This window comes from Sciurus vulgaris, assembly GCF_902686455.1.
Source record: "Sciurus vulgaris genome assembly, chromosome: 17".
Lineage (NCBI taxonomy): Eukaryota > Metazoa > Chordata > Mammalia > Rodentia > Sciuridae > Sciurus > Sciurus vulgaris.
The window spans coordinates 9,109,024-9,132,432 of NC_136478.1; the positions used below are offsets into that span (position 1 = coordinate 9,109,024).

The 23,409-nt window shown below is 52.7% G+C and overlaps 1 protein-coding gene across 1 annotated transcript in view; it reads right to left on the bottom strand.

Annotated features, from left to right (window-relative positions):
* VAT1L (vesicle amine transport 1 like) overlaps positions 1-23,409 on the bottom strand; it is a 143,146-nt gene that overhangs the window by 72,741 nt on the left and 46,996 nt on the right. The window contains exons 4-6 of the mRNA XM_079116952.1: positions 10,367-10,509; positions 2,241-2,344; positions 77-132 (exon numbers count right to left, since the gene is read on the bottom strand). Coding sequence (XP_078973078.1) covers positions 77-132; positions 2,241-2,344; positions 10,367-10,509 — 303 coding nt within the window. The remainder of the gene's footprint in view (positions 1-76; positions 133-2,240; positions 2,345-10,366; positions 10,510-23,409) is intronic.

Genomic DNA, 23,409 nt, shown 5'->3' on the forward strand with positions numbered 1-23,409 from the left:
GCGTCGCAGAGGGAGGAGTCCACAACACACGGATCCCTGGGCCACCACGGGCCAGCAGACATGCACAGGTACTTACTGATTTAGCAAAGCTGAAGAAGCTCTTGGTCTCTCCAGTCACCATGTTGGACGAACCTGCAGAAGAAAGGGTCCCCAGTCAAGCACTTGTTAACGGAAACTGGCATCGCTTCTTACACGTGGAAGGACAGCAGTTGTTTGGTGCCCAACTGGCACAAGCTTTAAAACAAGTCTAATTCAGCCTTGGAAAAATGAGAGATTGGAGGCTGGGCTTCAGGGTGATTATTTTGACTAAGTGTCATTGGATCAAAGAGGAAGTGGTGACTCTCCTCAAAGTGACTGATGACTTTGGAAAACTGGCTGTGTATCCCAGGGCCACTGAGGCCAGCGTTTTAATGGAATGAGGAGCTGCTGAGACAGCTTCCAGGTTCTGCTCTTTGAGACTGAGAGGTGAACTCCTGTGGGAACCCACTCTATGGATCTGAATGTGACTCTCCAGCAAGGGAGAGTGCGGGGCTCTGACCTGGGCTGGGCACCTAGGTGGTGGAGGGGAATTGGGATGCATGGAGAAAGGAAGTGCAGAAGAAAGAAAGGGAGGGTAAAAACAGATTCGGGAGCCAAGGAAATGGTGGAACCAAGGGGTCAGGCCCAAAAAATTCTGGGCAGAGTGGTGAATATGACAAATGCAACAAGAAGTTAGTTTTGCCAATTTGTACAAACCGGGCTCAGATGCAGATGGCAAGTAGAGTTGGGGAAGTTACTCTAAGATGCACGGACTGAGAGGAAAGACACCTTCCTGGTGGGGGAGGGACATCAAAATATAGGGATACTATAATGGTACCTTTGCAATGACTTTCCTGGCTTGTCCCCAGAGATTTAAGTTCTTAGAAAGTAAGGAAGTAAGTTCTTAGAGGATAATAATTTAATGACAATCGAATGTATATATTAAACTCAATTATTCAGCCTGGGTAAACTAGTAGCCAGTTAGTTCACTTTTATAGCTTCTGCTTTTATGGGCTAACAGCCACCAGGCTTCCATTACTTAGTAACCAAGGAATCGATCTAATGCACTTGATAATTATGAGAATTAAGCTGAAGTGCACAAAAATGACATCATGGCATTAGGTCAAAAGTAAAATCCTGATAAATGATAAGCAAAGATGAATAAGCTGTCCCTCTGCATTGTATTCATCATATTCATTATCCCTACAACGTCCTTTGACTCTCAGAGGGGCTATCACCAATCATGATAATAAAGCATGTATCCACTTCCAGGGGAATACGTGGACACGGTAGAAATGATCAGAACACCAGCGATGGAGTGTTTATCCGCCTCTGATGAGCTCGGTTCTCTTTCTGTTATAATGAACTGATGACGACAAAAAGATATTTATACCCCGCAAATATCTCTTTCATAAGCTTCTCAGTTACTGTCAGGGAAATGAGTTTGTTGGTTTTTTTTTTTCCCCCTGAGCTATCCAGAGTTAAGGTTCAATATCTATTGCACCAACAGGGCACTGAGCTGTCAAGAATCTCAGACTTTAGATAATCCCAGTGTCTTTGGCCTTGGAATGTGACTTTTGGCCTCATGGAAGCCTTTTTGACTTTGTAGATACTGAGGTTTAAATGAGCCTGCAGGCCTGGGATAGAGGAGGCCTAGAGTCCCACTGGAGAGGACTTACTCCCAGCTGTTGTCATAAGCCTTCCCCACACTCCAGAGCACAGAAATGGACGTAGACACAGAGAAGATAGGACTAGACACGGGCCTGTCTGTCCAAGGCACCCATCTTGATGGGACATTCCGGTAGTCTGGAGGAAGGAGGACTGCCCTTTATGACCCACCACCAAGAGCAAGGAATCCCTCCACATCCTGCCCACTGCTCTCCATCCTGCCGCGGGTCCTCTGTGCCTTCATCTTCTGAACATCCTTGAAGCCATGACTATTTTCCACTTCCTGCGGGCCAAGTCCCTTAAAGGTTCTACTCATCTCAGAGACTACCATGGCTCGGCTGTGTTTTATCTCTTCTAAGGTGACAGGATTATGGGGCAGTAGGCACAAAGTTTATCACTGAAAACAACTAAGGGCAGTATCAACAGGAGAAGAAATGAAACGGCCATCCTACCACTCCAACACACCACCACAGTCCACCTTTCAGAACCGTGGTCCCGGGGGCACGTGCAGTGTCCCTGTTGCTGACCATGTCCTGCCGCCGTGCACCACTCACCATATAAAATGTACGTTCCCAGGGGTTTGAGAAGGCTGAGGCCTTTCCCAGTGTTGTCCCCGCACAGACAGTCCAAGACGATGTCCACACCTTCGGCAGAGATTCTAAATGGTGAAAAGACAAAGCAAAAGGCTGAGCCCTGTTAGGAACTGAACTGGGGAGCCTTTTCCTTTCTGCATCATGTCATTTGACACAGGGCCAGGCACAGAGAGAGACCCAGGAGAAGCCTGGGAGGTGGATTTATCCTACAAGACAAGCTGCAGAGGTTCCCTGAGTTACCATGGTTTCACCTGATAAACCCATCGTAAGTTGATGAAAGCTGGAGTAGAAATGTTATCAAAGCCACCTTACCTCCCGAGCACCTTGCTCAGCAGCGCCCATGATCACCAGGCTGAGGGAGCTGATTGGCTGCCGCCGCCCAGCGTCATGAGAGACTGCGATACTGCCTCTGGCTAGCCCAGGAAAAGATCAAAATGCAAAATTTGAAGTACGGTTTCTACTAGATGCATATGGCTTTTACACCCACATGAAGTCCAAAGGTCTGAAGTCACACCGTGGTAAGCCAGGGCCTGTTGTGAAAGGGAAGCTGGAGGCAGCCAAGAATTGGCTGGCAGCTCATATCAGGAACCAGCCTGGTGTCAAGGAATGATCGTGGGCACAGGAGTCAGGGGCACTGGCTGGTACCGCTGCCTCACTCGACCTTGCTGAGCCTTAGCCTCTTCCTCTGTAAGTGGAGGTTGGTGTGTTTCTAACTAAAGGATGAGATCAATCCAATAATATGCATGGCTTGCTGCAGAACAGACATCCCATAATCCAGCTGAAGAGCCCTATCTGTGGAGCTAGGGCCCTGTGCTGGGATCTGTCCAAGGTGCTGAGATGAGTCAAGATGGAAACCAATGCGCTCCCCGTTTCTGGTACTGCAGGTCCTACAGGGAGGCACTGTGATCTAACCTGGCAAGCTTCTACTTGCCCAGTCTCTAGGAATAACCTAAACTCATTCTTAGAGGAGGCGGGTTAAATAGAGAAGGTCTTCCCTTAATGGTGGAAGGCTGCAGGGTAAGAGAGCCCTATTTGTATTCCACCCGACAGGCAAAACGCTAGTTTATCATTCTGTTCATTTATTTATACTTTCATTGATTCTCCTAATGCTTTAACAAACAGCTACTGGGCCTCTGCTGTTAGGAGATGGTACATAGGAGGGGGCTGTACAACAGCCAGGTTCCGGAGATTGTCGAGGAAATATCGATGCCCACAGAGACCCCTGTTGTGGCTGGCCCTGCCCTGCTCAGATAAGACCAGCCTTTCTTCAGGCCTATGAGTATGAGGGATTATTTGCTAAGATATTTGTATTAGCAAATATTCAATTTTCTACCCCAGCATGGGTACCATGACTCGTGTCAACAGACGGGTCCTATTTTCATAGCATCACTAACCAGGGAACTGCAGGGAAGCCTCCTGGGTTCAGGCGCATGGAGGTGGGTAGACAGCCACCTAAGGGCAGTGTAGCACTGGGCTTAGGATCATGAATTTTGTCTCAGTGTTTTTAAACATTTAGTTTTGCCACTTGCTGTGTGACCTCAGTTGAATTGCTTAGCTGCTTTGTGCCTGTTTCCTCACCTGTGAAAGTGAATGATGATATACACTTTGTGAAACTTGTAAGAATTGACGCAGATAGAGCACAGAGCCCAGCTCCTGGTGAACACTGAGTCCTCAGTAGCTTTTATTACCTTTGGTCAGAATGCCCCCCCCCCAAAGGGGGTCTTTTGGTTAGGAAAAGCACAAGAAAAGAGAGAATACGCAAAACCCCAAGAAGGCAGCCACAGCCCAAGCCGCCTTCCAGGTGGGGAACCTCACTGGCCCAGAAACCAGCAGAGCTGAGGCTGGATGCACTGGACCTCTCTAGGAGAAGAGCGCACCTCGCATTCCCGAGCGCTCACTACAGCCCAGGTCCAGTGCCGAGAAATCCTGAGGGTCATCTGGTTCCTGCCTCCACTCTGCCTGGGTGCCCAGCCACAGATCTATTTGATGGGTGGAGAAACCGAGGCCGATGAGGCGGGGTGCTTACTCCAGGGCTCACGGCGGAGACTGGGGGCGGGGCTAGTTCAGCCCATCACCTCTAGAAACCCAGCAGGGCCCAAAGGCACGAGGGCTCTGGGGGATGAACCGTGGCCAGCCCGGGGTGACTGCCACACAGGCTCCAGCAGGGACTGAGCGACGCCTTGTCAGGTCCTGAGGATGGGGTCGTGGCCATTTCTGCCAGCTCTTCAAGCAGGCACTGCCTGACCACACAGGGTAGGAAAGTTCCTTTGGGTCAGAGCGTCCAGGCCGCTCAGCGCTGCATCCCTGCTCCATCACCGTGAGCTTGGAAAATGGACCACGCTGAGATGGAACCTGGTGAGCTGGGCTCGGCTGTGTAGAAGGGTGCAGCCCGAGGACTGCCCTTCCTGGACCCGCTCACGCTGGCCCCCTTGGAGGCCTTCCCATGCAGTCTCAGGAGGGCCACAAGCAGAGCTGGACAGCTCGTCAGTGGCACCAGGGCCATCCTCACTTCTAATGCCCACGTCTCGGGTGTCCACACCACTTATACCTAAGGAGTATATGACACTCCTTAGGTAAGAGCAGAGAGGATCGGGGCGGAGGCCAGAACAGAGAGTTCTAGGTCTGCTCTCTCTGCTGCCACGAAGTCTCTGTGGATTTATAAAGCAAACACGAGCAGCCCCAGCAAAGGGATCCTCCGGGCCAAAGTCAGCAGCCAGATGTTTAGGAATTGCCGAGGCAGCGCTTCAGCCTGTCCTCCCTTTGTCCCCCGCCCCCGGTCCCTCTATGGTGAATGCTGCCTCTTGGCTTCCCACCCACATGGATTGGGGAGGAATTTCCGTTGAGTGGCTGCAGGTTCCATAGAACCACTGCTGGGACAGAAGCCCTCCCACCTGCCAAAAGATGAATTCCTCTTTGTTCTGACTTTGCTTTGCAGTTGGATTCTTGGTTCTGCTCAGCTTTGTTTCTGAACCCCTTCTCTGAGAACTCTTCTGTGCCAAAGCTTTAACTATCACTGCACACAGTAGGCTTCTTATAGGGTGCCAGAGGCCTGGTGCATGGGAGGCTGGTGCACAGATTTCTCACAGGAGGCCAGGTACGGTGCCCAGTGCACGGTAGTTTGCTCACAGAGGGCTGGTTCCCCTAGGGTCCCAGCACATGCACAGTAGGCTCTCATACGGTCACTGACAGCCCCCCTGTGTACGAAGCCACACCACCGCAGGAAATCCTCTCTGGATCCCCGTCTCCCCTCTCCCTCCGGGCAATGATTTAAACTCTCACTAATTTCCAGCAACACTAACGTTAATTCTCACTAGCATTTAAGTAAGCACCTACTAGGCGCCCACACTGGGCTAGGCAGTGAGGGGTGGAGCACAGCAGGTCGGTGTGATTTCTGCCTTTGCTGAGCTCACAGCCTCAGCTTCACCTTTGACAGGGACCTGCAGACTCTGGTCATGGGAGCAAGTAGCAGATTCCTGCCACTGGGCATGGAGGTCTTCCTCCAGGCACACGTGCTGCTCAGCCGGGTCTGTCTTATCCGCTTCCCGGACTTTCAAAGCCAGCTCATAGCAGCCACCCGGCAAGTGCTTGAAGCGGGGCTTCCCCTCGCTGCAGCTCCAGCCCCACCTTCCCTGGGGGGCTCACCGTCCCACTGTGCTCCTCTCACCAGAAGGACTCGCTGCAGCTCTGAGGCCTCATTGAACAAGAGCGCGCAGGGGTCAAGCCTGGGTCTTATGCTGCGCTCCATCGTGCTGGCCCCACGTCTCCATGAGCTGCGCCCCTCCCCCGCTCGTCCCCCGCTGGGTGGGGCGGGTCCCATTCCCACTACCCCGCCACTGTGGCTAGACCAGTTTTTTGTAGACTCGTCCTTTGCCACAGTGCTCCCAGCTGGACCGTGTGAAGGCCTCTGCTCTGCATTTCTGACACCGTCCAGCCTAAGCCCCACGGAAGGGCTTTCCAGAGCATGGTCCCTGCAACCCAGTGGCTTCATTTAAAATCTCTCTTAATTTTTAACGCATTAGTCGCATTGTGAGGTGCCTGTGCACAAGTCATATGAGCACATCAGGGCCATTAGCACGTCTGCAACCTCAAACCTTCATCATTCCGTGGTTCTTCACTGGGCGCGGTCTGCTCACACCCTGCAGTGGGTGATGGCTGGAGACACCTTGCATTGTCACAGCTTAGGGGACGGGCGGGCATTACTGCATCAAGGTCGGGAGCAGGGTTGCTGCTGAGCATTCTGCACTGCACAGGGCAGCATCTGGCGATGGCGCGTCCGCCCAGAACGTCTGCAGTACTGGGTTAGGGCAGCCCTCCCCTGCCCGGATCCTGCGGTCCCAGCACATCGCACGGCCGCGGGCTTCCATTCAGGCTGCTGGGCTTCCTCACTGGTGCAGGGACAAGTCACCCGCCTGCATGGGCACCGTGAATGAATGAATGAATAGAATAAGGTCTGAAGTAATATTGGGCACCACTTTTCACCAAGGGAATTTTGCAATGCTTGATTTTTTTAAAAAGACGTTTTGAAATTCCTTGATCCAGACATAACTCACACCAAACCTGCACCTGGTTAATGTGCACAACTGGGCTGTGACAGTTGTATACCTGAGAAGCCACCATCACCCTCAAGGTGACAGATGCATCCTTTCTGCCCCAGAGTTCCCTGGTGAACCGAGGCAATGTGGTCAGAAGAGAGTCCCTGAATCACACACCTCCAAGGATAAATCTGGCCCTGAGTCTCAGTCTCTTTATCTGAAAAATGAGGAATTTTTGCCTTGTGGGATAGCATGAGGTGCATGTGAAATGAGCTAAGCAAACTCTGGGCAGAGGCAGGAGGACCGTGGTTGCTCATCTCTGCCTTGCCCCGCCCAAGCCCCTGCCTGGGACCCTCTCCCACTTCCCCACCTGCTGAAATCCTGCTCAGTGTCCCTGATAAGCTGTCCACTCCGTCCTCTCTGATCTTCTCTTCTTCATTTCCAGAGCCCTGATAGCTAGGTGCACACGGCTCTCCTCACAGACAGGCAGAAGGTAACCGAGGCCAAGGTTAAGTCTGTGTCATGAAAGCTTTGTTCTATTCCCTTGAAAATAGTTGGCTTAAGGCCACGAGTGCATTCAAAAGAGGCATACTGCTCGACTGGTTTATAAGAGTTTTCACTATAAGAAATTCATTTTTTTCTAGTTCAACATACACATAAGGGCGTAGTCATATCTATGATCAAAAAATAAGAGGAATCGCTCTGCCTATCCTCCTGGTCTGTGTCCGCAGTCGATATTTTCCCTTTCGTTTTACGTTCAACTGTACCGAGTTTGTGCAAAGCTGGGATTCGGCCTAGACAGACTATGGATATGTCTTTTTCCTCAATATGCTACCAGGGGCATTTCTTCAGTCTGTGACAGCTGGCATAAATTAGCGGTGTTTAGAGGTTGTGCAGTCCTGACACAGGTGGGGGAGCATGAGCTGCTGAGCCGATTCCCTTCTGCTGGGGGAGGCTGATTCCCCCTGCTGCAGACCGTGCCGTGCCTCACGGTGACGTGTGCAGACGTGTACGAGCGGACGGTGAGCAGACACGGCGCGTGCCTCCGCAACAGGGAGCGTGGCTTCTGCAGCGCTCACCTTGCTCTGGCTTGGATGGGAGGGCAGGGGGAACAGGACACAGCCCACCATCACGTCCGTGACTTCCCAGTCCGTCCAGCCCGACCCCAGGATCTCTGTTGAAGACAAAGCGTGAGCTGCCGGCATGGTATCTGAGGGAAGGTGGTGGGGTGCCTGGGGGCTGTTGCCTCTGTTCTTCCTACATCAGTGGAAACCACCAATTCTGGGGCTGGGGGAGCGGAGGGATGTGAGCAGCTGCGTGGGAGAGGGGAAGGCAGGGGGTCCCTGGCTGGGGATGTCACTTCTTCCGGAGGGCTGCCTGGCACTCTTCTTACCCTTCCCACGTTCTACAGCCTCTGGCTGCACTGGCCTTTCAGACCTTGAACTGACCCAGGGCCTTAGCATGGGTCAGCCCGACTCCAAAATGCTCTTCCCCTGGCTGCTTCTGACCCTTCCACTCTCGGCCAAATCTTGCTCTTCCACTGATGACCTGTCTGATCTCCCCACGTGCATATGTCCCCAATGCTTCACATTTCTCTACCAGAACACACATCAGAAGCAGAAATCCATGAATTCTCTTTAGAGTTTTATCTGCGGACCCCTCCCCTGCAACTAGCCTCCAACCTCCAGGAGGACGGCCACTCTCGAGGGGTTCCTGTTGGGGTCTCTCCTGAGCACAGCACCTAGCCATCAGGTACCAGAAAATACTTATCAAGCAGGAGACACAAAAAGAGTGAGCCAATACTTGGGGGAAAATCGCTTACGGGGATGGAAGAAAGAAGGCGGAAGAGACGGGTGGTAGTTTCTCGGTCATGGTCCAGACCACAGCCAGAGGGGCTCAGGTGAAGAGTGGAAGAACTGCCTGGGCTCTCTGATGCTGGTCAAAGGGACATTTTAAACTGCTTCTCTGAGAAATTCTAAACCTCGATTCAGAGCTCTTCTGTCATGGCGATATTCTTCTGCTGGAACATTGGGATGATTTTAAGGTTTAAACAAATCTCTATATTAAAGGTTTATAAACACATCTGAAACTTCAAGCCATTGGAAGATTTTCCTAGAAAAATCCCCAAGTTTCACCCAGTTGGTCTAAAATCTATTCGCCTCAAACGACCTACTCTCTGGTCTTTCATTCTCCATCTTCATCTGTGATTTGGAGACAGTGGCTCCTTTGCTCTGATGCTGGCAGGGCTACTTCCATGCAGTTCGACCTTACAATTTAGGACTGAAAAGAGAACATGCTGGAATAGTGGCTCCCGGCCACTCTGAGTCCCGCCAGGAGCTGTGAGTGGAGCCGACCCTGAGCGCGAGCACAGACCCCAGCAGCAGCCAGAGTCGGCCACGCGGGGCCCAGGCCCAGGCGGCAGCTGGGTTTCCATCTGGTTCCCTGTGTTCACACGCGTGCACGCACACGCACATACACAGCCGTGAGCAGGAGCTGCAGGCCCACAGGCGGAAAGTGGGTCAGGCTCTCCACCCGCATTCCCCAGGGGGCTGCAGGGGCCAGCGCACAGGTCTCCTGCCTCCCGCTCGTCCTCTGCACCCCACCAGGAACTGAGCAAAACCCAAACCTGAGCTCGTCAGCACGGTAGTCCTCTAGCTCTTGGCCGCTCCCCGTGGGAGTCCACATTTCCTGCCTTGTGGCATGAGGTCTTCATAGGCCTCTGAGACCTGCCTGCTGGCCCGGCCTCACCTCACGTCCCTCCTTCCGTTTCCCCTTGGGATGCTCCTTGGTCAACGTCTGTAACTGGATCAGAAGCCCGACAGCCCTGGGTCTGCACCGCCACGCTCTCCCGCAGCCCCCGCTCTGAGGAGCTCCACCCGTGCCTGTGCATGGCTGCCTCACCAGGGCGCCCACCCTTCCTCCCAGGGGCTCCACCCTTCAGAGACACTGAGAGCGGGGCCCCAAGTCCATCGCCTGGCTTGAACCCAGGCACTACTATCTACACCTGCGCCAGCCTGCCTGCCTGCCCTGCAGATGGTTTCCCGGTTTGCTCTCGGTGAGGGGCGGTCAAGGTCCTGAGCACTAGCAGCTGAACGCAAGCAGATGTGCCTTCCTGCTGGGACTGACCCGCAGGCACCTCTCGTTCTCGCACTTCTCGTTCTCTCTCCATCTGCCAGCCAGAGGCAAAGGACCGCCAGCCCAGAGGCAATGGCGGAGCCATAAAGTGCAGAGTCTGGACCCTCGACCTCCTACAAAGGATGACCCATCCAAGGCGCGTGCTTGGCTGATACACAAGCGGACAAGAAATAACTCCTACGTGCTGACGGTGCAGTAGCACCTGCCTGACTCCTCACACCCTCCCTCTGCAAGTTCCTCAACGGCTTTGTCCCTTGGGGTAAGATCAGGACTGAGGGAGGCTGAGCTCATGCAGGTGAAGCCCGGGTCTGGAGCCGGCTGTGGGAGCCAGCCCCCAGCATGGGTTACTGTTCCTACCCGTACTAGCCGTTGGAGAGAAGGAGCAGCGCTACACCTGGTGCTCTCCGAGCAAGCGCTTACCTTTTGACTTCTTGCACGTAGTCTGCGTTTCTATCGAAGAGGTGGGTCACCGAGTCTTTGATTGCTTCATGCTTGAAAGTAGACGCCGTTCCAAAGACAGTCACGTTGGGTACGGTGGAGCACAGCTGAGCCACAGCTTGGCCCTGGAAGGGACATACACACATGGGCGAGTCACACACTAGGGCTACCATGTTCCATGAGGTATTTCATTACCCAGGACAAGGACCTGGTACAAAATGTGGCACTTAACAGACACTCAGTCAATCTTCATTATCTTTTCCCCTTAGGGGCTTATAACATCCAGAACGGAAACGTCTGGGCTGAGAAAGGAAGGTCAACACGAGTTTTAAGTATTAGGGGTCCCAGGGAAAATTTCAAATGCAGTCAGGAGTGGGTGATTTTTTCCATGTCCTTTTCCAATACGATCAAACTTAAGTAATTGGACAGAGCACTGTGACCATGCATACCCAGAAACCTTCCAGTAAAATCCAATCTGCTGGTAATTAAGATGCATTCTAAAACCACTGTCTCCTTCCAGCCTTCCATCTGCCATTTTAAGAAGGGAAATTATTCTAACCGAAGTCATGTGCAGCCTTCGTTTCTGCCTATCATCTATTTTCATGCGCTCGTGTTGGTGGGTAATTCAGGGTGGCAGGTCAATTTATGGAAATGTTATCTTATCAGCAGTTGCAATGAAAGCAACATGGAGAGACTCACAGAATGTCAGAGTTGGAAGACCACCCCAACGCCTCCTCCCTGTCATTGTTTTTCAGAGGAGGAAAAAGGACACCCAGAAAAATAAAGGTCACCCCGTTTGCCAGACGCGCATCTGAAATTCACAGTGAGACCTCGCAACTGCAGTCATTGCCACTTTCCATTGTGCTCAGCCGTCTACTGATTCTGACATTTTCAGCTAAGCAGACTTTTAAGTGGCTACCTGAAATAGACATGTCACTGGCCCCTCCCTGGGAGGTCAACATTTCAGGACGTGGATGTGAACCCCAGATCTTAGGCTGATGCTCTCGTTCTAAGAATAGCTTGATATTTGCTTAATTTTTTTTTAATCCCAGATTGTATAGAACAAAGAAGGTTCTGTCCCTGCTAGTGAGTGTAAATATCAGCAACCAGCATGGCAACTCTGTAAACTTCACTGGCCTCATGCCAGTCATATCCACCGGGCCTGCGCTGCCCTTGTTCGTCCTGGGACAGGAACTTGGGATGAATTCCAGGATCCTGGTGTTCCTTCTGCCCTCCATCCTTGGGCAACGTGACCTTTATTCATTCCACTGTTTTTTGAATGTCTGTTAAGTAGTGTCACACTGTGCCATAGATGCCAGCGTCAGAAATGACCGGCACACCCTCCTGGCTAGTCTCAGGACCTGTCGATGTCACCGGCATGTTCCCCAAACACCATCAGACTCCACTGGTCCTAAACACAACTCACAGCCCTCTGCCAACAGGCTGCTCCAGCAAACAACAGACACGTCTTTTCTCACAATCTGGGGGCTCTACTTGCAAAATCAAGGCTTTGGCAGAGGGGTTCCTTCTCAGGCCGGGAGGGGAGGATGGGTCTCAGGTCCCGCTCCTGGGCTTGCAGACGGCCATCTTCCCCCTCTGTCTCTTGATGCCACCTTCCTTCTAGGCCACTTGCCTGGGACGAGGGCCGCCTCAAGGACTGCGCATTCATTTGATGAGCTCTGTAAAGACCCTGCCACCGTTGGATCTGAAACATCCCCGAAAGGCCCATATGTGCTGAAGACTTTTCCCCAAGGGGCACCTCTGGAAGGTTGTAGAACCTTTGAGGGTGTGTGTGGCAGAGGTAGTGGGAGAGTTCAGGCTTTGGAAGAATGCCCTGGAAGGGGACACTGGGACTCCAGCCTCTTTTTCCCTCTCTCTGCTCCCTGGCCGCCACGGGATGAGCAAGTCTGCTCTACCTGCAGCCCCGGCCATGACGTGTGGTCTTGCCACAGGCCCCAAAGCAACACGGACAATTCATGATGAACTGGAACCGCCGAAACAGAGAGTTAGTGAACCTTTTCTCTCTGTGGGTCGATTTCTCCCAGGCATTTGTGATAGTTACGGAAAGCTGACCAACAGACCCTGTTGTCAGGTGAGGCCACGTGCTGAGCTGCTGGCAGTTGGGCAGGAATTTGGGGTTGAACCCGAGTCCACAGGGAATACTCCTCTCGCTGCCTCCCATCTTCTGAGGACTGGATTGATGGGTCCCTGCTGAACTGGGAGTCGGGCGTCATCTGGCCACCCCTCCCCCCTTCCTCCCCCTCCCCCCTTCCTCCTCCTTCCCTCTTCCTCCCCCTCCCCCCTTCCTCCTCCTCCCTCACCCCCCCTTCCTTTTTCTACCCGCCCCCCCACCCCCGCAAGCCAATGAGTCGCCCACAGTCTTTCCGCTCCTCCTCCTGGTCCGGGTGGTCAGACTCTGGCTGGACGAGGGCAGCACACCTCTGAAGGGCCTGGCTGTCTCCCTGGGTGCCCCCCAGGTCACAGGGATGTTTCTCAAACGGTGCTGAGCATTCCAGAGTCGGTTTCAAAGGCTCCCGAAGCCCAGCGCACCCTCGCGCAGAGCGAGCACACGGGACGGCCTTCCGCCACCCGGCCGTCTGCCCGCCAGCTTCCTTCCCTCCACTTTCCGGCATCTCCAGACCTCGTGGTGGTCGCTGTTTACAAGGCCGGTCACTCCTTTTCCTGGACACCACGCCGCAGCTCCCCACGGCGCCCCGCAATCCTGGCACCCACGCCGTCTTCTTGCCGCCAGCCCCGCCTCCTACGCCTTCTCTCTCCTTCAGGGCAGAGCTGCACCCGGGTGGGCGGCCCATCTTCTAGGACGCTTCCAGAGCCCCAGGCAGAGTGGGCACCTGTGGTCCTTCCTCCAGGACAGAGGCCACCGGTCTGCCCTGGCTGCCTGCTGGCCCGTCTGTGTGCTCCAGGTACAAGCGTGACTGCCTCCATTGTCCCTGTCCCCGGGGCCCAGGATGGGACCTGGCACTCAGTGGGCACTTGCTGAGTGGATGCTCGAGAAGCTGGGGGTCAGGGTCTTGGGGGGCTCTCCCACAGTCATTCTGCAGCCTTCGTGCCACTGAGTATCGTAGAGCTGGGACGAGGCATGAGTCTTGACCATCCTGTTTGACTGACCCAGGAACTGCACATACTTATGCAGTGTGACATTTGGATCCATGTACCTGACGCTGATCATCAGTCTGGGTGGTGGACAGTCTATCACCTCAGACCTGCGTCATTTATTTGCCTTGGGAATGTTCAAAATCCTCCCCACTGGTTATTTTGAAAGATTCACTTAATGGTTGCTGAGCAGAGTTATCCTGCGCTAGAGGACGTTAGAAGTGACTCCTCTATCCAGTTGCCCCTCTGGGCCTGTCCTCTCTCCAGTCCTCCCTCCCTCGTACCTTCCCAGTTCTGGTGAACACTATTCTGTTCTCGGCTTCTTAAAATCAACTTTTTAGCTTTCAGTGAGGGTGAGGACCCTTGGCACTTGCCTTTCTGTGCCCAGTTTATTTCACTTCACCCAGTTTTCTCCAGCTCCATGCCTGTTGCTGGAAATGACAGAATCTCCCTTTTTCATGGCTTAGTAATTTTCCATCTTGCACATGGACTGCATCTTCCTTATCCATTCATCCACGAACGACACTTAGGTTGAGTCCAGGTCTGAGCGCTCCTGAATGGTGCCTCAGTGAACGTGGGGCAGAGACTTCTTCACGTACTGCTTTCAGATCCTTGGGATATAGACTTAGCTATAGAACTGCTGGATCACATGGCACATCTCTTTCTAGCTTTTCCAGGAGCCTCCATACTGTTTTCCACAGTGTCGATAGCAACTTACGTTCCCACCAACGGCACATGAGGATTTCCCTCCCGGAGTACATTTAATGAACACATGCTGCCTCGGACTGAAGCAGAACTTTACCATTTCCATTTGAAAGACATGCATTAAAAAAACAAAACAAAACAAAAAAACAGCCATGGTAAGCGATCTGGTCCGCGTAACAGCCACGCACACTTATCAGTGGGGTGCTTTGGACAGATGCCGTGGGATAGTTCCATCACTGGGTGACGGTCGTGTGCGTGTTAACGAGAGCGCGACACAGACCGACACGCCACGCCCTTGATGTGGGCTTCTCCAGATGCCATGAAAAGGAGGTGTGGGGGCTGCTGCCCGGCGACATGGCCTGGCTCAGTCAGCTTCATTCCACAAGCACAGCACGGTCCATACACACTCTGGCAGCACGGCTGCGGGTCACCCTCCGTCACCCTCCAACACCAAGGAGCGTGCCCGGCGGCTGGGGACGCTTTCCCATGACGGGCAGACGGGATGCTGGAGACCCGCCTGTGCGCATCCAAATTCTGTACCCAGTCCCTGCTTCTCCCCTGTGTGGCTCACGGCTCACCAGAGACGCCTGCGACACGTGTTGTGCCGTGACCTTTTGATGGCCGCGACGTCACCCGGTGGCAGGAGCTTTTCAGTTCCATTTTAATCTTGGGGCACCTGCATCATATTGTGGTCTGTTGTTGCCCAACATGTCATTCGGCAGGTGGACTCTACGCGATCATACCACGCAGAGCGCATGAGCATTAGGCATGCCACGTAAGGTGCGTTTGCAACACCCGGGATTGTGGTCAGAGGACTGCGTGGTCAGTAGGACGCTGGTGTCAACTGTGTATGTGTACCATTAGTATCCGAATCTATGAATCTAATAGTGCAAACAACGAATGATAGTTATTAACTACAATCCAACTACAAGCATCACACCTGATTTAACATTACGGGAGAAACAGTGGCTGGAAGACACGGCGCACCTACTCAGGGGCCTCCATCAACTCGCCGAAGCCGCGAGGGGCCCTTAGAAGATCCTCGGTGGTTTTTCTAAAGTAAATAACACTCAGCATTCTGCACGCACAGTGCTCTCCCTCACCCTTAAGGAAATCTGTACCCTCCCTCCCCCAGTCCCAGGTAAGCACAGGATCAGCTGCTCATTCATTCCCACTCTCCTGCGTGCCTAGCAAATGGCACGGGCTCCATGAACATTTGTGGAAGACGGAATGAATTTTCAATAAAAAGGATTTTGCAATTTACCTGCAGACCCGGGACATAAAGTGAGCAGCAGCCGTGAGCGCACAGCCACACGCATTGGCTTTAATTGACTTCCCTTCCCGCTTTTGAATTCTGCACCAAGTCCCTGCTTCTCCTCTCTGTGGCTGACGACCCAGCAGTCACAGCAGCTGGGTTCCCTAGGTCCTAACACGGGCCAGGAGCCGGACCAAAGGGCGCCCTGAGATCCTTAAACCACCTTTAGACAAAGTGTCTTTGGTTTCCCAGTTACACCTAAAAATGGGGATTCGGAGAGGGAAAGGAAGGTGTCTGAAGTTACATGGCTGCGCAGGTAAAGCCAGGGGCCCTGACTCCAAGGCTTCTCTGCTGTTCGCCTAGCAAAGCATTTGATGCTGACACGGAAACTCAAGTCCTAGAGACCCGGGCTCGGTCCGAAGTCTTCCTGGATCCACTGTAGATAGCTCTGCCTCAGACAGCAGGAAATCCAGGGACGGCATCCATAGGGAGAAGTTTTGGGTCCCTGAAATATGGCTCTTGACAACAGACGGGCAGTTCAAAGCAAGATCCTATTCCAGAAAAGCCAGGTGCGGGAGACAAATGATTATAGGAACAACTGCGTTTCTGTAAGAGGCTTAATAAACGGCTTGGTGCACATTAAGGACTGAATGAGTGTCAGTTTGGGGCAATAACTGTTGGAATTGGGACAAAGCCTGGCCAAAATTTTGGTCACCCAGTAAATGGGAATTAAAAATAGATGATCCTGTGGATGTGCTGAGATTCAGGATTCGGTATCAGAGACTCAACGAATCAGGAGACAGGCTGGATGGCTTCTAGAAGGGTCTCTTTAATGTAGGTATCATACATCTCTCAGCCTCGTTTCTCATCATATGCAAGAATTTTAACTGTGATCACAGGGAAAATCACCCAGTTCTTTGAAGGTGCCACCCTGACTCTGACCACAGGATCTTTGCACATGTTGCTGTTCTCACCTACTAGTCTCCAAGAATCAGTCGGCCTTTCTTTTCCTGTGTGTTGTTTGTTGTTGCAAAGCTGTTGGCCTACATGTGACACTTTCTGTAACACATGGATGCTGAGAATAACACACTTAAGTGATGTGTGGCCAAGCTGGAGGGGATGGGAGAGTGAGTAGTGGAACTGAAACTTTTCAGTTGCTCAAAATACAAGTGTGGACAACTATTTTTGTTTTTTTGTTCTGGGTACCGGGGATTGATCTCAGGGGCACTCCACCACTGAGCCACATCCCCAGCCTAATTTGTATTTTGTTTACAGGCAGAGTCTCACTGAGTTGCTTAGTGCCTCATCATTGCTGAGGCTGACTTTGAATTCACGATCCTCCGGTCTCAGCCTCCCGAGGTGCTGGGATTTTGTTTTTAATGCAGAAGAGAAATAGACACGTTCTTTGGGGAGACTGGGTAGATGGTGTCTTGTTTGTTTATTTTTTATTCAGTGCGTGAATCGGGGCATCTCGGCGTGCAGGGCCAGGGCCAACATCATCCTATCCAGATCTTGTGGGAACGCGGTTTCCCAGGTCCACCCAGACCTGCAGTCTCAGAAACCCTCATGGGGGGTGGAGGGGTCACAGCATGAGTTTAACAAGCTCTCTAGGAACCCCGATGCCGCCCAAGCTGAGGACCTGGATGTGAGTCCTTCTTGTGCTGTATGGGAATTGGACCAGAGGCCTTTGTGGCGCTCGGAATGGCTGCGTGGATCTGAAGCCTGGCAGGGCCTGATCAGCAGCCCACATTTCCTGAGCCCCCTGGGGGACGCGGAGGGGCGCCTGGGCTGAGACCCCGCTCCGTGGAGCGTTCCTCCCTGCCGCTCTCCGATGCCCCTTCCTCCTCCTGACTCAGGGTGACGTCACAGCCCCGGTTCCGTGGGCGGGATCCTGGAGGCCAGGGCGTGACTGACGTGGCCTCGTGTGACTCAGCGACACAAGAGGAGGAAGCCGGCCCCTCCCTGCTGGCAGGGTCTGCAGCTGCTCAGCCTGTGGCCGCGGCCCCTAGGCACTGGGTTCCCAGCCAGTCACAGCTCTGCCTGTCACTTGGCTGCTAACGTGACCATCTAGACACTGCTCTCCACCCGGGCTGCTCTGAGCTCGCTGCAGAGGCTCTGGGCTGGGAAGCAACGGGCGAAGCAGTGAAGACCATAGGTTGGTTCATCCCGCCCCACCCGCGCAGAGCCCGCCTTGCGCCCGGCAGGGTTGCGTGGGCTCCGCAAACCACTCGGTTCTCACCCCCCAACCTGCATGAGATGCTGGTTCATTCTCATTTTTCAGATGAAGGAATTAAAGCACAGAGACGTCCAGTAACTGCCTGAAGTCACACAGCAACAACATTTGAACCCACGTACCCTGGCTCCAGCTTCCATGATCTTGACCACTGCCCCATGCCAAGGACAGTAATGGGTGCACAGGTTACAGAGAGAAGGAGTGTGGACATCCCCCTGCTCACCTCCATGGGCTGCGTGTTTTGTGCAGTGGACAGGCTGCCTAGCTGCACACGGCACCTCCACCCACCAATCCTCGTGTACTTCATCAGCAATGCTCTCCAAGGATGGACGGCACGCGTGGCCATAAGACGGCCCACTGCCACACACTGCCCCCGTCCTGAGAGCTGGACTCCAGCAGAGGTGTGGCTGGAGTCCCGGTCGGCGCGTGGTCAGCCCACCAGATGGCTCGGTCCCCTGGAGGAGCTCTAAATCACAGGGTCAGGTCCCTTCTAGGCTGGCTGCCTTCCATGCAGCGCATCTGGACAGATTTCCTGGATGACTGCGTTTGCGTGGCGGGAAGCCGGATTCGCATTTCCAGCCAAATGACAATTTGTACCCAGTTTGGAGCTGTGGTTTTGATAAATGCATCTCTTTCAACCAAAAAAAAAAAAAAAAAAAAAAAAAGCCCTAAAATAACAAAACCCAAAATAAGTGAACTGCTGTTAGGTAGGGTGACCATTTGGACCGTACGATTTATTGTCTAAATTGGGGCTGTTTGAGCAGGGAAGAGGACGCTGTTATTAATTTTCCCTGACCAACAGGCGCAAACCAGAGCGTCCTGGGTAAAGTGGGTCGCATGGTCACTCTGATAACTCCTTGGGGGACCAGGAGAGAAGGGCATCAGTGAGACGCAGATCGACTGTGCATCTTGAGGGACCTGGACCTGGCTAGCCGGTGGCCGCGTCTGCTCAGGGATAACTCACCTCATCGGTCACCACGAGAGTGGGACAGACAGGGGAGCCGGGCACAGGCACGCAGAGCGCACATCCCTCCTCCACCTGCCACAGCAGACGAGCGTCACTACAGTCCTGCCTCGAGCACAGGAGCAGCGGACCAAGCGGCCACAGCGCTGGGCAGCAGCGGTGCCCTTCCCCAGGTGACACTCTCTCCACTCGGCAGGAGACCTTCAGGCCTCTTGGAGCCTCTATGCCCGATGCGGGCACCGCGTATCCCAGGGCTCTCCGCAGGCCCAATGTCAGGTGAGCCCAATGTCAACACCTGGCGTGAGCAACTATTTCTTGTGCAAGTGCCCGCGCTGGGCACGGGCAACCCGGACTCCACAGGCCGTGTCCCGCCCGCCCTCTGGAGAGCAGACATGGGGACTCTCTCCGCCTGCAAATCCCAAGGCTGAGGTTCTGAGCCAGGTGGGTCAGGGCCCATCACAGCTGGAAGGTGACTTCCGGATCAGAGTCGCTTACAGGTCAGTCCTGCAGGGAACAGAGAGAGGCAACAGCCAGGTCTGCAGAGGGGGTTCCCACGGGGAGGCCTGGTCCTGTTCACCCGTCTTTTCCTGCTCTGTGTCCTCGGCCCTGCTCCCTTCACAGGCCAGCAGGCTGCCCACGGCCCTCCTGCTGCCATGAGGACCTTCCGTGAACTGGCTCTCTCTGTGGATGGTTGAGAGCGAAATTATTTCATGCTTAGTGTCATTTACCAAACCGTCTCCCCTACTTAAACAGAGACACTGAGAATTTGGTTTTAGTCACCTCTATCTGGAGCGCCAGCGCAGTGTGGCTCGCCACAGGCATGGAGAAGACACGGAGATGACCTCAACGCAGGAGTGACCGTCTCTCACACCTTTTCCTCCTGTGGCCTTTTCCTTGTCCTTCTCCCGGTCCCTGAAGCTCACATGGGACTTGTGAATATTATCTGCTGTGCCTGTAGATAATGTGCCACCAACTAAGCGCCTACCCATTGCCACGTGCTGTGGGAGGTCCCGGGGAGACCTGTGGCGGTTCCGGAGGGAGATCCCTGTGGAAGCGCCCTGTGACGCTGACCAGCCAGCTGGATTTGGGCGAGGTGCTGAACTGTGTGCACAGCATTTGGTTTTGGCCCCTTGAGGCCCTTGTAAGGAGTGAAGGGAACGATCCTCGCGCAGGGCTCCGCACTGGCTGGCCCTCCCTTCCTCGCTCTCTAACATGACTGCGGACCAGGCAGTCCCACACCGGGGCCACGAAGGGAGAGCCCCGAAGGACAGACATGCAGCCGCTCAGGACTTGTTCTCGGGTCGTCCGCTCCATCCGCCTACATGGTGCAGGACGAAGTGCCTGACTCGGCTTCCCCCGTAATGTCCCCAAAATGAAAACTCAAGAAAGGGGGATGGAGAACTGACGGCCACCAGGCTGCCCCTTCCCTTCTGAGGCAACTCCGTGTTCAGGTCTTCCTCAAGCGCAGGCCTCTCTTGCTCCAAGGAAACATGGCGCCCAAGGAGGAAGACCGTCTGTCCCAGGGCCCTCGTTACTCTGCTGACGTTCCGAATACACTCTTCTCTTTTCCAGCTGGAACATGTTCGACCCTCCAACTCTTTGGCAAGCAGAACTATGTCCAGTGGACAGTAACCTGGAGGAACCCAATCCTCTACCTGTGGCACAGAGGGGCCACGTCCCTCTACTCGAGCATTAGTGCTTCTAGAAACTTCTGTGTTCACAGCCTACTCTTATGTTTGGGGAGCATACATGAACAGATCAAAAAGAAAATGACCCTAAACAAGCAGGGCAATCAGGTTGTGGTCCATGACCACAGTGTAAGTAAATCGCAGAGTCATGAAAGTCACCTCACTGTTCCCTTGGTTTTGTCACTTCACTTAAGAATGGCTTGGTGGCCTGATTGGGCTCTTTTTACATACATAAGGCACATTTCTGGTGTGTGTGGTTCAGAAAGCAGGGGATCCTCCCTAGGTGACAATTTCAATTCAGGTTTCTGCTTTCACTCACAGAAAGTTGTATCACGTGGTTTAAAAAACAGATATATTTACTTTTGCTGTGTCACATCCACACTTTGATAGGCAGGCTTTCCCCCACATGTACCAAAACCAAATGTGCACTTGGGGTAGCCTATGGTGACCGAGGTCTGGTGGTGCAGGGCTGGCACAGAATGAAGGGCTCACACGTCAGAGGCAAGGGGACTGAGGGAGGGGGTGGTGTGCCTTTGTCTCCCCACCTCCTCCCACACATCCATTGCTTTATCCACTAGACACTGCAGGCTGCAGTCAACAATAGGACCCAAGTAAATCACTCACAGTCTCAGCTTCCTGTCTGCTTCCTCAGGCTCTCGGCATGACTGACAGCAATTATTTCCCCCAAGTGCAGCACAGACTCTGAACATATTAGCAAGCTCCCTGAAACACTTTGGCACTGGAGTATTGAAGGCCACAGTGACAGTCAAGGATCTAGGCTGAGCTGTACGAGGCTCTGTGGGAAAGCAGCACCGTGGGGACAGCGCCCGTTCAGCCCTGTGAAGAACAGAATTCTGAAAATACAGCAGAGCACGGAAATGTCCTCAGGATCAGGCCGCATTTCAGAGATAAATACTCCAAAAATTGGCTTGTTTTTTTTTTTCCAGTAGTTTTCTAATAGGTATTATCAATGTATCTGGCTATCCTGTGCCCCTGGTTATGTTTTTCTTTATGAGTTTATATCGTATTTTGGTGGGCTGTGGAAAAGTTTCAGTGTCATTGTTTCTGAGTGGCTGCAGAATATTCAATTGGATGGCTGGGCTGTAATTCTTCTTAATCAATTCAAGTCTTACGGGAAATCATAATGTTATATTTCAGTGAGCATCTTTGCACAGAGATCTTTGTAGGCTGCAGAAGGCAGAGTCTAAATCTGTTTTCTGTAGAACTGTGTTCCCTGTATCCAGCACACTGTTGGGCAAATTGCAGATGTCCAGTGCTAGAGATGAGATGTCTGACTCTCGGATTTCGTCAGAAGATATTGCCAGGTTAGGGTTTGTTATGGTTTAGAGCTGTCCCCCAAGGTCCCCTATGTTGAGGTGTGGTCTCCAGTGAAGCAATGTTCAAAGATATGGTTTTTTGGAAGTCATTGGATCATGAGGGCTCTGACCTAATAGTGGATTAATCCACTGATAGGGCATTAATCCACTGGGAGGCGGTGGGGCATGGGGTGGGGAGTAGGTAATGGGGTGTGCTCTGGACGGTTATTTCTTACCCCTGGCCCCTCCTGGACCCCACCCCCACTATGGCCACCCTGAGGTGAACAGCTCTGCTCTGCCTCTTCCTTCCACCATGTTCTGCCTCATCTTAGGCCCAAAGCAATGGAGCTGGCCAAGCATGGACTGAAACCTCTAAAACTATAAGCCAAAATAAACCTGTCTCCCCCTAAGCTATTTTTTTCAGGTATTTGTCCACGCAATGGAGAGCTGGCTAACACAAGGTTGCATCCTGTATTTTATATGGTGGTCCCACCAGTATGAAATTACGGGATCAAAGGGCTCGGTAAAGTTCTAAGGAGAAGAATTGGGGCATTAAAGCAGGAATTTCAGTCCTATGATCCACAGAGGAGTAAAGTGGAGCCCACTGAGGGCTATTTCTACTTTGAAGAGAACAGTTTGGTATGGGGACATCAAACATGGTCACTGGCTTAATGGCTTACAAGGTGTTTTAAATAATGAAACCATATCTAAATGTGGCTCACATTTTGATGATAACATACTCCTTTATTAATTACACATACTTAATGTATCCTCCCTGTGTAATTAAGAATCTCATTACCATTACACAGATACTATCTTCCTACAACAGGTGAAGTTTGTCAATTTAATTTACCCAACCACTGTCAAGCACCCACTCCATTCCAGAGCCTCTGCTATGTACTAAAAGCACAGAGATGTCTGAGACTCACCCTCACTTCAAGAAGATCCACTTGGCACAGGAAGATTGGTTGGTAATTGCAGGATGTTAGTGCCTGCTACATAAAGGCCGTTAGGACATACTGTTGGATGGATGATGGATGGGTGGGTAGATGGATGGAAGGTTGGCAGGGTGGATGGATGCGTGGATGGATGGGTGGATGGATGCATGAATGGGTGGATGGATGGAGATGGATGGGTGAGTGGGCAGATGGATGGAAGGTTGGGGGTGGATGGATGGGTGGATGAATGGTTGGATGGGTGGATGGATGGATGGATGGGTGGGTGGGTGGGTGGATGGATGGAAGTTTGGGGGGGGCGGATGGATGGGTGGATGAATGGATGGGAGGATGGATGGATGGATGGGTAGATGGAGGGGTGGATGGGTGGATGGGTAGATGGATGGGTAGGTGGATGGAATCTGGTGAGAGCAATATTAGAAAGACAATGGAGACATAGAGGTAGAGGAGCAGGTAGGCTTTTGAGAGGAGCTTATTCATTCATTTAAATGATGCATAGAAATTTTCCAGGCAGAAAAACATAGGGAGCTAAAAAGGCCCTTAGGTTGGAAAGTTCATAGTTACAAGGGAAGGGACAGAAAGGCATGGCTGCAAGTGGAAAAGTTGGTGGGTGTATTACAAGGCAGTGTGTTTGTAGTAACTTTTGACTGATCACAAAAGACTGGTTCAAGGGTTTGGGTTTCCCCAAAAGTGGGTTCTAAGATAAAATTTGGGGTTTATGCATTTTATTTGGGAATTGATCTCAGGAAGTAAGATGTAGGAATAGGGTCATGAGGCCGAGAAGAGGGGAAAGC